Source organism: Callorhinus ursinus, unplaced genomic scaffold (genome assembly GCF_003265705.2).
Source record: "Callorhinus ursinus isolate GAN/ISIS: 27379988/994484 unplaced genomic scaffold, GSC_fseal_2.0 scaffold13, whole genome shotgun sequence".
NCBI lineage: Eukaryota > Metazoa > Chordata > Mammalia > Carnivora > Otariidae > Callorhinus > Callorhinus ursinus.
In genome coordinates, this window is record NW_027397075.1 from 43479214 (window position 1) to 43492225 (window position 13012).

The following is a 13012-nucleotide window of genomic DNA, read 5'->3' on the forward strand; positions in this document are numbered from 1 at the left end:
TCCAAAACACAACTAAACATACTATTTCACCTGATACTTACGATTCTGTGAGTAGAAAGAAATGAGTTGTTGTATCAATCCATTAGATGCCTAATACTACCTAAAGACAAAAGGCCATTTAAGATTATTTTTTACTTTAGTGAGTTAGAAAATGTTTCATCCTTGAAGTACGTTTGCCCTAAATGCCTATATACATTAGTCTGAAGAAGAATCATGTTCAGGAATCCAAGAAACCCAGAGAAAAACACACAATCACACAAGCCGTTCGCCAATGACAAAGGAGTCAGCAAACTGTTGGAAAACAGAGCTTGTAATAATGAAAAAAGGACAGTTTGTAATCAATCACTTATTTTCTTTTAAAAACACATAACCACATTAACTTTTTGCTTTATACAACCATCTAGAAACTATAAAACAGTACCACATTGTGCATTTAGCCTACTTATCAAGAAGGGAACTCCACACGTCGTAAGACTTGTACCCACGTAAGAAGGAAAGAGGAGACAGCTAGTAGCATAGTCACAGACACAACACGAGTCCAGCAGGCGTCCAGCCCTTGATGCCACCTTTTCCGTCTGCCAGAGCGGAGACAGTAAGAAAGGAAGCAAGGGAGGAGAGAGGGAAAGAAGCACCCACAGAGGACTAATCACATTCCATAGTTACTTTTGACAACTATAGCTCAGGGTTTCATAGAATAGTAGCATTTGACCAACACAATGTGGTAGGGGGTGAAGGAAACATGAGTAGAGGGAGAGGGTCTGAAAAGACAGATACATTTTACACCCGATTCCCCTCCTAAACAGTCTTCATTGATACAAGCTTCTGTGCTAATCCAGAATATAGCAAGAAATTAATCTTAATGTGATGAAGCTTCAATTATGCTTTTTGCAACTGTGAGTGGCTCACAATTTTACTTTACACTTCAAAAGAATAACAATGTCATCATCAATTACAGGATTCTTTCAGGATTCCCCACAATCTTTCTCCCTATTCCCACCATGCTGGTGTTGTTACAGGACAATCAGGGAAGTCTGGGTAGGAACATCAGGAAGTTTGGGTAGGGAGATGGAATCCTTTGCTCATATTCTTCTAAGTCCACACTTTTCTGGTAGTAAGTCTTCCCTCTGATTTTGGTGGCATAGAAGAACTAAGGTAATATGGTGGAAGTAGAGTCAAGTAACTGGTTTTGAAGGTATACAAGACGAGACTGTAATTAGCAGACACACCGAATCCAAGGCAAACAATTGGTTATTTGATTGTCCTCCTTAGGTTGATGGCACCATAAAAAAACTGAAGGTGGCTTTGATATACTAATAAAATAAACCAAAGGTCTGCTACAAGGAAACATATTTTAGATGAAAATTAGTATAATGATTCTTTTCACTTCAGGGGAAACTCTCATCTTGTCCCTCTCACTTCCTCTTCCACCATAAGTAAGCAAATACATTCTGGAAGGTTGTTTTTAAGGGGTAACTCAGTATCAGAGTTTTGTCAATTTCATACAAGAAAGGCCATTATTAAGTGTACCAATCAGGAAGCTCATCTCCATTCCCAAACTTCTCATATTATTTAAATTAAGCTCTTTCCAATCTAATGAGATGATTTTACTTTTTCATATGTGGTGAGCAGAATGTGGTTTAATGCTGGTTAAATCACTGGTCTGTAGCACTGACCATTACAAATTTCTTACACTCTAATATAATCAATTCTATCCCACATGTGCTCTGACACTGTACAGATTGAAAATGTAATGCAAAGTTAGCTTTTAAGATTTACTATCAAGACTGATATTTGAAATGTAGAAATGTTTTTAAGTGTTCATAAAATCTCATTTTAACTCTACTAATCATCAGAAATAAAAATAAAATTTATGCATCATAAAATGAACAAGGCTGATAAATCTGATTTATTCTCCTTCACCTTTTTCTTAAGTTCTACCGTAACTTGTATTGTCTTAACCTAGTGACTAGATCTTATTATGTAAGGATCCTGGCTTATTTATTAGATTTAAGAAAAGTGTGGCAATTTTGTAGCTGAAAAAGTCAGATTCAACATGATTTTTTTTAAATTTGAGAAGCAATCTTAATTTAAAAAATTTAAATATGTTATATAACAAGAAGTACTTATTTTCTGAGACAGGCAAATTTCATGCAAATTAAGGAGAACTGTATTCTGACATTTGTTTACCAAACAGTGCAATCACTTCAAAGAGTTTTAAGTTTTTGAATAAAATAATGCCATGGATAGGGTTATTTTCTAAATTAGTTTCCTTAGGTTAAGTTTTCCTAGTCATTGCTTAGGAAATTGCATTTGGGCATTATTTCCTGAATAATGCAAAATAATGGGAGAAAAAAAATGATGGGAAAATAAAGGCAGGTCTCTACCAACAACATCACCACTAAAGGAGAGACAGCGAGGCATGACCAATGCCACTGACTTCACATACTTTGTAGCTGCCCCGCATCTTGCTGCCACAATCCAACACCTTCCCGCTCTTCTCCATCTCCACATTTTAGTTTTCTTTACCTAAATGTCTGTTCATCTGATGCCTGTACAACTCAGTAATAGGTTACTTGTTTTTTATTCTTATTTGCCTTAGTTCACCTCTTACAGGATGAACTGCTTTCTGTAGTTATCATGAATGTACTTTGGTCAAAACATGGTGGAAGGATACCATATATCAACAACTTCTAGTAAAATCTATTAAAATCTTAAAACTCTCATGTTGAAAATTTTGGGGAGTTGCAGATCCTGGGGGCCAGGCCCCATTTTCCTTCTTTAAGGGTCCATATAGGTTACTGTTACTGACTGGCATTCTCTCACATCGTTGCTTCTGACTCTGAAGTTAAGCAGCTTTCTTAAGGAGAAAAATGAGAGACACTGGAAAAGAAAGTTGTATATGGGTTTTCAACTTCTTTCCAATCTTAAAAATTACTGTTATAACCTAATTAATGACTTAAATTGTCATTCTATTGTCTCTCTATATGGTATGAATTCATCAAGGATTCCATTTTAATGGCATAGGCAGCTGTAAGTATAGGTGCATATTTGTGAGTAGAAAATAAGCCAAAAAATTTTTCTTTGTCTTCTGATTTCTCTACACACCAATGACTTTATTCTTTAAAACTTCCTTTTTATTCCTTTGGTGGGTATTTAAAGTGATGATATAAACTGATTCTCAAATAAAATAAAACTAGAATTTCTCAACCTAAAATCAGATAAAGTTTTACCTTTGGTTAGATGGCTGCTTCTTTAAAATGACTCTAATATTAATTTCTTAAGAATTCTGAGAGTTTCAGTGTACAGATATCTCCAATAAAATATTAGGTAGGACATAGCATTGGCAACTGCTAGGGCATTTAAAACTTAGATGAGAAAAATGCACGTTGCCTTTTTTTCAAGGAAGAAAATTTAAATGTTTACTCTGTCTCCCAAACTGCTTCCTCTTGATGAGGAAAAATCCTCTTTTCTCTTTACAGCTTTACCAGGCACATAAAGCTGTGTATTTAAATACTTATTTGAGCATCTGTCATGGTAAGCTGAAAGTTACAAAGTCTTATCATTCTTGAATAGACTATGCCAACAGGACAAACACATTAGAAAAGGAACAAATTCTAACATTGTATTATCTATGAAAAAATAATACTGATTAGGGCCTAGCATCGTAACAGTTGAAGAAAGATCAAACTGGCCATAGGATACACTGAAAGAAAAACAGTGGGGAGTTCAAATACCAGAAGTCAACTATAAGATTTTATGTGTGTCATTATATAGTGCTACTAATAGAAAATGAAGTTGACAATTCAAATTGCTCTGGATACACATTAGTACCACCAGTTTTATTTGTACAAGAAATGACTGGTCCACTGGACTTATTCAACTCAATAATAATTACTGTTATTTCTTGACAGACCAGTGATATTTCCCCCATAGTTTTAAAGTACAAAAACAAAATAGAAAAAAATCCCAAGTATAAATAATGCAACCTTTAATCTATTAAGAGTCACTAAATTCTTACCACTGATTATTATAAATTATTTAATTTATTTAAACTAAAAAAAAGTAGTTAAACTTTTCCTCTTCAGTTTTGGGCCAAGGAACATGCTTGGCAAAACATAAAAAAACAACAAAAGCCAAAAATTTATATGATTTTTCAGAAAAAAAAATCTCAATTTGGAAAGGGAAAAAAATTTTGGAAGCTTGTCAGAATAAAAATGGAATAAACTCCTTTAAAAATGAACTACTTGTCAGTTAATTGATAGAATTTTGGTAGTAATAGTAACTTTACAGGTATGAAGACTTGCAATACAAGGCAGAAGAGCTGCTGACCAAAAGAGTAGTATAAGGGGCAGTAACCATATATTTTCAAGACTAAGTAAGTGGTAATAGCTGCCCTTCCACTCATTTGTCTCTTTGCCTAAGATTAAGCTGAAAATGACAGAAGTAATTTACTTTCATGAATCCACTGATGTTGATGTTAGAATCTTCATCTGGATCTGGGGGGATGGGAGGATTAAAACATACTTCACTTTTTCCTGGTACTATATTAATTTTGCTAGATAATGAAATGCTCAATTTAATGCCAACTATATTCAAGGAAGCAAAATCCTTTAAGGTTTTGGGGCTTATTTGGATGACTCAGGAATGTAGGAAAAAAATTAGACAAGTAAAAATAGGCATTGTGCATAGACCATGAAAGTCTGAAATGTCTAAGAAATAATACCTTTCGTTTACAACCAAGTTTAGACCCCCAGAAAATCTTAAAAGCAGGTTTTCTCTCATAGGAGGGCATGAAATCCAATGTTCATCCTTTAAAACTGCTGGGAGAAATGGCTGCCAAGGTCTGTTTTATTCATGTAACGTGACAAAAGAAGGATAGTTTGTTCTTTGCTCTCACAAATATGGTTTCCCCGAGATAGACTTTTAATTTGATCAAATTCTGGCTAAAGCAAGTGACTTCAAAAGGAAAACTATCCAATAGGGTATAGGGAGTTTCTGAAATAGCTTTATCTTCTCCTTCAGAGTCAGTAAAAGTTATACTTCAATTACCCTAAATGCTGAAGCTCAATAAGGCATAACTTCAGTTGTTATGGTTGGGAGTATGGGCAAATATATTCTACATTTGTTCCTTAAAAAAGAAAAAAAAAAGTATCTGGCCCTTAAGAAATTTCAGCCGGTTATGTGGAAATATATAGATGCTTTGTTATGAAAGACATGCTCAGGATTGTAAAGCAGCAGCAACTTAAAAAATCAGTGATAAAACTTTGGCTTAAAATTAAAAAAAAAAAGAAAAGAAAGAAAAGAAAAAGTCAGACTGGTGCAAGTTGTCTCATGAAAGAGGTACTGTGGACTAACCCTCAAATGCTGTCCGACATTAGCTTCCATTCTTCTTTCCCCGTTACCACCTTCACTGCACAGGAGTTATAGCATTCTTTTATGGTTAAGTTTCATAAATAATGAGAAAACTATATGCAACAAATACATCATATTTCCCACCCACCCAGCAACCCTCCCCAAAATAAGAAAAGTTACATCAAATTAAAAAGTAGCTTCGTGAATGAAGGTACTGCTCTAAGTTGCACTTTCCCTGCAAGTGCGGCCAGTGCTTTTGCGCTGGGTATGAAGGAAAGGAAAAAATCTCCACATAAACTGACAAAAAATTTAAAAATCAATGTCCGGTTTCAACCAGTCAAAACCGGGCCCAGCGGAATCCGAGGTATCTCGGTACCGTCCCATCAGAGGGTCCTTGCAATGCCTGTTCTTCATCCTGATAGGTATCTGTGTCCTTGTGATTGTAAACAATCCATAAGATACTATGTTTTTGTTCCTTAAAATGTCCTCTGGTTGGCAAAATGAAGTAAATATTTGTTTTAAAAATAGAAAATGAAAATTAAACCAGAAGAAAAGAAAAGAAACACAGTGAGCTTGTTTGGAGTCCATAGGATCCGATCTGGAAGAGCTCGGAAAATGTGTTATGTGTCTTCTCCTGTTTTCGGCTGGAAAGGTACTAGAGGTTGCGTTGGTCGAGGAAAGAATTGTAGAGTAGGAAAACCAAAGACGTTAATCTAGACTTCAGAGGATTCAAGTGTTAGCTTCATCATCTGTGTCTTCTATCAATACCTTAGTGTCACGAGCCTTGGATCTAGTGGAATAAGGGGGAAAAAAAGCATTTAGACCATTATTAAAATACAAACATATTCACGGCATTAGGTACATTTCCCATCTTATCACCATTAAAAGTACATCGTAAATGGTCATTATATACTGCACCCGATGGACAATTCCTGGAGTTTCATACTCAATTATGGGTATGACTAGAAAAACATTAAGAAACTAGACTGCAACCAGAGGAAGGTAACAAGAAAAATGGCCGGTCATGTGTAGCAGAGAAAGAAGCAATCTAGAAGAAGATCTGAGTTTGATCAGCCATAAAACATAATGAAATCTTGCCATTTGCAACAACGTGGATGGACTTAGAGAGTATAATGCTAAGTGAAGGAAGTCAGAGAAAGACAAATACCATATGATTTCACTCACATGTGGAATTTAAGAAACAAAACAAGTGAACAAACAAAGGAAAAAAAAAAGAGAGACAAACAAAAAAACCAGACTCTTACATACAGAGAACAAACTGCTGATTTCCAGAGGGGACGTGGGTGGGAGGATGGGGGGAAATAAGAGTACACTTATTGTGGTGAATGCTGAGTAATACAGAGAAATGTTGAATCATATTGTATACCTGAAACTAATAAAACACTGCATGCTAATTTACTTGAGTAAAAAAAGAAGATATGAGTTGTGAGTACTGACTTTGTATGATGTACCTTTTTGAGTGTTAATCTTCATCTCTATAAAGCAGGAATAATAATATACCCATTTCACATAATAGTACTCCTACTTCATGGAGACACTGTCAATATCAAGTGAGAAAATGGATGTAAAAAGCATCCGTAAAGGAATTATGATGAGCATTGATAGAAATAATGCCATTTGAGGTACCCATGGATCTAGGTGAGTAAACCAGCAGAAGATAAGACCTAAGGAGAGGCATGACAGTGGTCTTCAAAAAGTTGACAGGGTATGATGTAGAAGAGGAAGGAGACTAAGTTATGAGAGCCCAGCTAGGATCAACTGGTTAAAGTTACAGTGAAGACTATTTCAGCCTAACATAAGCTATCCACCACGATAACCATCCAACAATAAAACTAGGTGCCCCATCTAGTTATAAACTTCATTATCACTGACAACTGTCAGTTAGCATAAGATGACCTAATCAGGAGGCAGTAGAAGAGATTCCTGTACTAGATGAAAAATGCGATTTGATAATGTTAAAATAATCTGCAATTCATAAGCCCAATGAAGTGCAAGTGGTACTTTGTGAAGTAGGTATCATTATTCCCCCTTGACAGAGGTAGAAACCGACATTCAAAAAGGTAAAGGATGTGCTAAAGGCTGAGGGAGTCACAAAGTCAGTACTCAAATTCAGAACTTCTTATTTTAGATTTCCTGCTCTCTCCATTGCACATAACCTGTTCCATTGTTCTAAACACCTTCCTCTGGTTGCAATCTAGTATCTCAGTGTTTTTCCACTTAACACCTGAAACTGAATATAATAATCTAGTTCCAAACAGCTTCCCTGGTTCTGAAGCTGAAATAGTGTATGTTTAGATTGCCCTCTGCTGGTGACTAACAAGGATAAGACATTCACATTCAGTAGCTCAATGAGAACTACCTCCAGTCCTCCAGTCCTTTGTGGCACTTACCTCGCTGACCCCACCATCCCTCACACCCCTCTCCTCCTGCTTCTTCAAACTCTGCTTCCTTACTACAATGGTCTCATTGCTTTGTTTTGGTGTTCTTGCTATTGACCTCCTTGGCCATTCCTTTCCTGCTCCTTTTGTTTATTCTTTTTTCTCTTGCCTGTGTTTCCTCAGGCTTAGCTCCCGGCTTTTCTTTTCTCTACTTTGTCCTCTTCAGAGAACTTCCAAATTTATTTGAATCTTGGGCAATTTCTCCTCTGCTCTCCTATATCTATGGGTTACTATTACCACCTCCTATTTTTTACTTCCTTTACCATCTCCTTACATTATTTTTAGTCCTATTGTAAAGCATCCTAACCCAAGTCTTTGATGTCTGATATTTCAGAATACTGTGGTGGCCTTCCAGTTGGTCTTCTGGCCTTTAGTGTTCCATTTCCGAAAGTATCTTGCACAGTGCCATTAAAACTTATGAAAATACTACTTTCATGTCATTCTTCCATGAAAAACATTCTCCGAAAAAAAAAGAAAAAAAATAGAAAAACATTCTTTGAATCCTTCCTGCCTGTATGTATGATCAAGCTTGTATTTTCCAGCCTTTTACAATCATACTTCATCTATTCAGCTAAATTTTTTTTTACTATAGTTCTAGTCACATGGCTTTCCTCCTACCCCTTATGTCTTTGCTGCGCCTCTGTGCTAGTCAAGCACTCTTCTATCCTTTGGACAACTGCCCATGCTCAACTTCAGTCTTCCCCGTCATTCCAGTCCACTGTGAAATCTGTCTCTAAGTTCCAAATGCAGCCACAATACATTCTACATTTATTGTTCCTTTTAGAATCATACAAAGTTAATGACTTATAAAAATACTGTTGTGGCTATTTCAGTAAAAAAAAATATTTATATAAGCTATTTATATATAAGAACTCTTTCTGTGAGGAAACTGGTCTAAATCCCATGTCATATCCACTCTATAAGCAGGGATCATATTAATTCCAATTTTCAGATGAAGGGCAATATAGAGAAATTAGGCAATTTGGTCAAGGTTACATAGAGGCCAAGTGGCAGAGCCAGGATTCCTAAAGTTTATAACCTGAAAATTATTTGTATACAAAACATACTGAAGTGTCAAGTAAATTATTCTCCAACAAATTTTCCCCAGTGTACTTGTAATGTCAAATTTGTAGCTTTAATACATTAATTAATGTATAAATGACATTTTATTCTATGTGTTCAGACATTCTATAGGTTGGATTATAAGAAATTGCTGCTATTGCTGTTTTTTGTAGGTGAAAAATGGCTGAATGCCTGCAATTTCATGTGGTTCAACCTCATACCGTCTTAGTTTAAATGTTAGCCAAGGTCAAAACCTGAAGGAAACTCGTCTCTGAGAAGCGGAAGCCATACATACTGAGAAGCGAGGCGAGGCCGGCGCAGGGATATGCTCTGGCTGTACTTCCATGGCCGGTTCTTCTGGCGGTTTCGTACTCCGTCATCCTGGTCCATCATCTGTTCTAGGAGAGTCTGGTCATCCGCATTCAGAGGGGCCACAGAGATGTCCCGCACGGCACGGAATTCACCACAGTTATTCAGATGCTCATTCTCCAGGCGGAAGAAGTTCCACACAAATCGCCTTAGCAAAATGGGGTAAGTAGGCAAATTATTTATAAAATCTGAACTTACTATTGTAACCTGTAACCCTCTCCATATACCAAGTTTCCACTCATGAAATAAAAACAAGGAATGAAGGGTTAGAATATTAAAACAGGAAAAGATGTGTGGTGGTAGGTGGGGAGGGAACCAGAATGGCCTAGGCAAAGGGGGAAATTCCCTTGGCTAGATGGGTATGTGTCTGCAGTTCAAGGGAGAGTCCAGGACTGGAGAACTGCACAAGCCATGGGATTAGGAAGAATATAAGTGGAGGCAAGAAGTGGGCAGAGGATTAAACCCTGGAACACTCCAACATTTACAATTTGGGAAGAGGAAGAACCAGTAAAGGAGTTGAGAAGGAACAGCTAGGAAGATGTAAGGGTACAGCTTCTGAGAAATGAAGTGAAAAAAGGGCTTTGCTGAGAGGTAAAGTAGGTACAGAGAACTGACTGCTGGATTTAGCAAAACAGAGAGGCAGGAGGATACAAGAATACAGATTCTGAAAGACTGTCTAGATTCAAATCATGACTCCACCATTTACTAGGTATAACGACCTTGGATTAGTTAACCTATGCTTCAGTGTCATTAGCAAAATGGGACAGTAACAGTATCTACCTCACAGGACTGTTATGAGGATTCATAAGTTAATACACATAAAGTGTTTAGAACAGTGCCAGGCATACAGTGGGCAATACATGAGTGTTTGCTGCTATTACTATTATTACTGTTGTTATTGTAGATTATTAACAAAAGCAATTGAGTTTGAGTATTGGGAAAAAAGATTTGAGTTGAATTAAAGGGAGAATGGGGAGGAGTGAGACAGTGGAGATACCAAGTACAGACCTCTTTTGAAGAATTCTGCTGTAAAGGAGACAGAAATGGGCAAGAGTTGGAGGAGGAAAGTAGATTCAAAGGAGGCTTTTTGCTTTTGTTTTTCATGGGTGATAGAACATCCGATTCTACTATTAAGCAAATAATTTTTAAAGGAGAAAGGAAATAATCAATTTAAAAAGTGAGTTTTTCTTTACTAGAAAAAAATTTTTTTTAAATTCATAAAACAGCATCATATATGGAAGAGAAAGAAGTGGGAGGGGCGTAGGTCTTGTAGTAATGGAGTCTCAGGTCCTAGACCTAGACATTTGGGAAAGTGAAGAAGAAGAGGGTTGACACATGATTGGGAAAGAGTACTAAAAGCAACAAGTATACTGTTTCCAGATTCAACCTTTATCTTTCAGGTTTATCTTAATGTTTCCAGGTTTTATCTTATTTTATCAGACTTTGTGATAGATGTGCCCATCCTGACTCAGAGGAATGCTATAAACATGTTTGAAAATATCTTTATTTCATTTTCATTTGTGAAAGGTGTTTTCCATGGAGAAAGAGTTCTAGGTAGACAATTATTTTCTTTCAGCCACACTGAAAATATCATTTTAATAACTTCTGATTTTCATTGTTACTGTTGAGAAGTCAGCAGTCAACCTAACTCACCTTTTTTTTTTTTTAAGATTTTATTTATTTATTCATGAGAGACAGAGGGAGAGAGAGAGAGAGAGACAGAAGCAGAGGGAGAAGCAGGCTCCCAAGGAGCAGGGAGCCCGATGCGGGACTCGATCCCAGGACCCTGGGATCATGACCTGAGCCGAAGGCAGACGCTTAACCATCTGAGCCACCCAGGCGCCCCTTAACTCACTTCTTTGATGATAATCTTTTCTTTTAGGCTGCTTCCTTTAAAATAAGCATTTAAATTCAAGTATTACATAGATATGCAAAATTGTGCAAATCATTAACTGGGCAACTTGATTATTATAAAGTGATCACACTGTGTAATTACCACTCAGAAATAAAAAATATAATATAATAATATAAAGCTGCCTTTATGGCGCCCTCCTGTGTTCTAGAGAGGTTACTGATTTACCTTTCATATTAGTTCCGCAATCCACCTGGAATTGATTTTGTATACTGTATACAGTATACAATAAGAATCAAGATTCATTTCCCCCCCTTTTGGATATCCAGTTGACTCAATATCATTTATTAAAGAATCTCTTTTTCTACACTGTTATATAACCCTTTGTCATAAATCAGGTAGTGTCAATGTATGTGTGGGTCTGTTTCTGGACTCCTTATTCTGTTCCAGGGGACTATTTGTCTATTCTTTCACTAATGTCAGACACTGTCTTAATTACTGTAGCTCTATAGTAAGTCTCGATATTTGAGAGTATAAGTCCTTTAGCTTTTTTCTTTCCAGCACAGTCTTGGCTATTCCTTTTTTTTTTTTGTAAGATTTTATTCATTTATTTTTAGAGAGAGAGCAAGCGAGCAGGGGGAGGGGGGGGACAGAGGGAGAGAAAAACCCAAGCAGACTCCACACTGAGCACAAAGCCCAAGGCGGGGCTCGATCTCACAACCCTAAGATCAGACCTGAGCCAAAACCAAGAGTTGGATGCTCAACTGACTGTGCCACCCAGGCACCCCTAGTCTTGGCTATTCTTCATCCTGTTTCCATATGAATTATAGAACTGGCTTGTCAATTTTTGTACACATAATCATTCATTAAATCTATTCCTAGGTATATGATATATTCTGATGCTATTCAAAATGGTGTGTTTTTTAAAATTTCATTTTCTAGTTTTTTGGGATTGTTTTTTAGAACATTAAAATTTTATTTATATTGACCTTGTATTCAAGGACACAGCTACATTTATTCTAATAGCTTATTTGTACATTCTTTTGAATTTTCTGCATATGCAATCATGTCATGGATGAATAATTACTTTTACTTTTCCCTTTCTAATTCTTTTTTTTAAAAAAAGTATTTATTTGAGAGAGAGTGTGCATGCGAGGAAGCTGGGGGGAGGGGCAGAAGGAGAGGGAGAAAGAATCTCAGGCAGATTGTGAGTGGAGTCCAGCGCAGGGCTTGATCTCACAACTCTGAGATCACAACCTGAACTCAAACCAAGAGTTGGACGCTTAGCAGACTATGCCAGCCAGGGGCTCCTCCTTTCTCATTCTTACACTGTCTCCTCCCCACCCTCCACTACACTACCTATACTTGCAGTATGATGTTAAAACGAAGTGACAAGATGCATAATAATCTCATTCCTGATCTCAAGGAGAGTTTCCAGTGTTTTACCATTAAATATGATCTTATTTATGTTTTTTGTAGATAATCTTTGAATTATTCATGAACATGTACTGACTTTTTCTCAATGGTATTTTCTACACACATGAAGGATGTTCCCCCTTTATTCTATTAATGTGGTGCGTTAACACAGATTAATTTTTAAATGTTAAATGATTTTGAATATGAAATCTTACATTCCTAGAACAAAACTAACTTGGTTATGATGTATTATGCTTTTTATATGTTGTTGGATTCATTAGCCAATATTTTCTTCAGGAGTTTTGCATTACTCTACGTGAGACAGACTGGTTGGTCTTTCCTGGAATGTCCTCGTAGGTTTAGATATCAAAGCCATGCTGGTTGCACAAAATAAACTGGGAAGTGTTCCTTTTATTGCCTCTTTCCTCTGGAAGAGTTTTATGTACAAGTGATATTTCCTCCTCATATATTTGGAGGAATTCCCTGGACCTACAGTTTTCCT

At 36.6% G+C, this 13012-nt stretch overlaps 1 protein-coding gene across 1 annotated transcript in view; it reads right to left on the reverse strand.

Annotated features, from left to right (window-relative positions):
* Window positions 1-292: 292 nt before the first annotated feature.
* Window positions 293-13012, reverse strand: part of XPR1 (xenotropic and polytropic retrovirus receptor 1) — a 252234-nt gene continuing 239514 nt past the window's right edge. The window contains exons 14-15 of the mRNA XM_025877687.2: window positions 9169-9390; window positions 293-6142 (exon numbers count right to left, since the gene is read on the reverse strand). Of these exons, the coding sequence (XP_025733472.1) occupies window positions 6082-6142; window positions 9169-9390 (283 nt within the window). The 3' untranslated portion in view covers window positions 293-6081. The remainder of the gene's footprint in view (window positions 6143-9168; window positions 9391-13012) is intronic.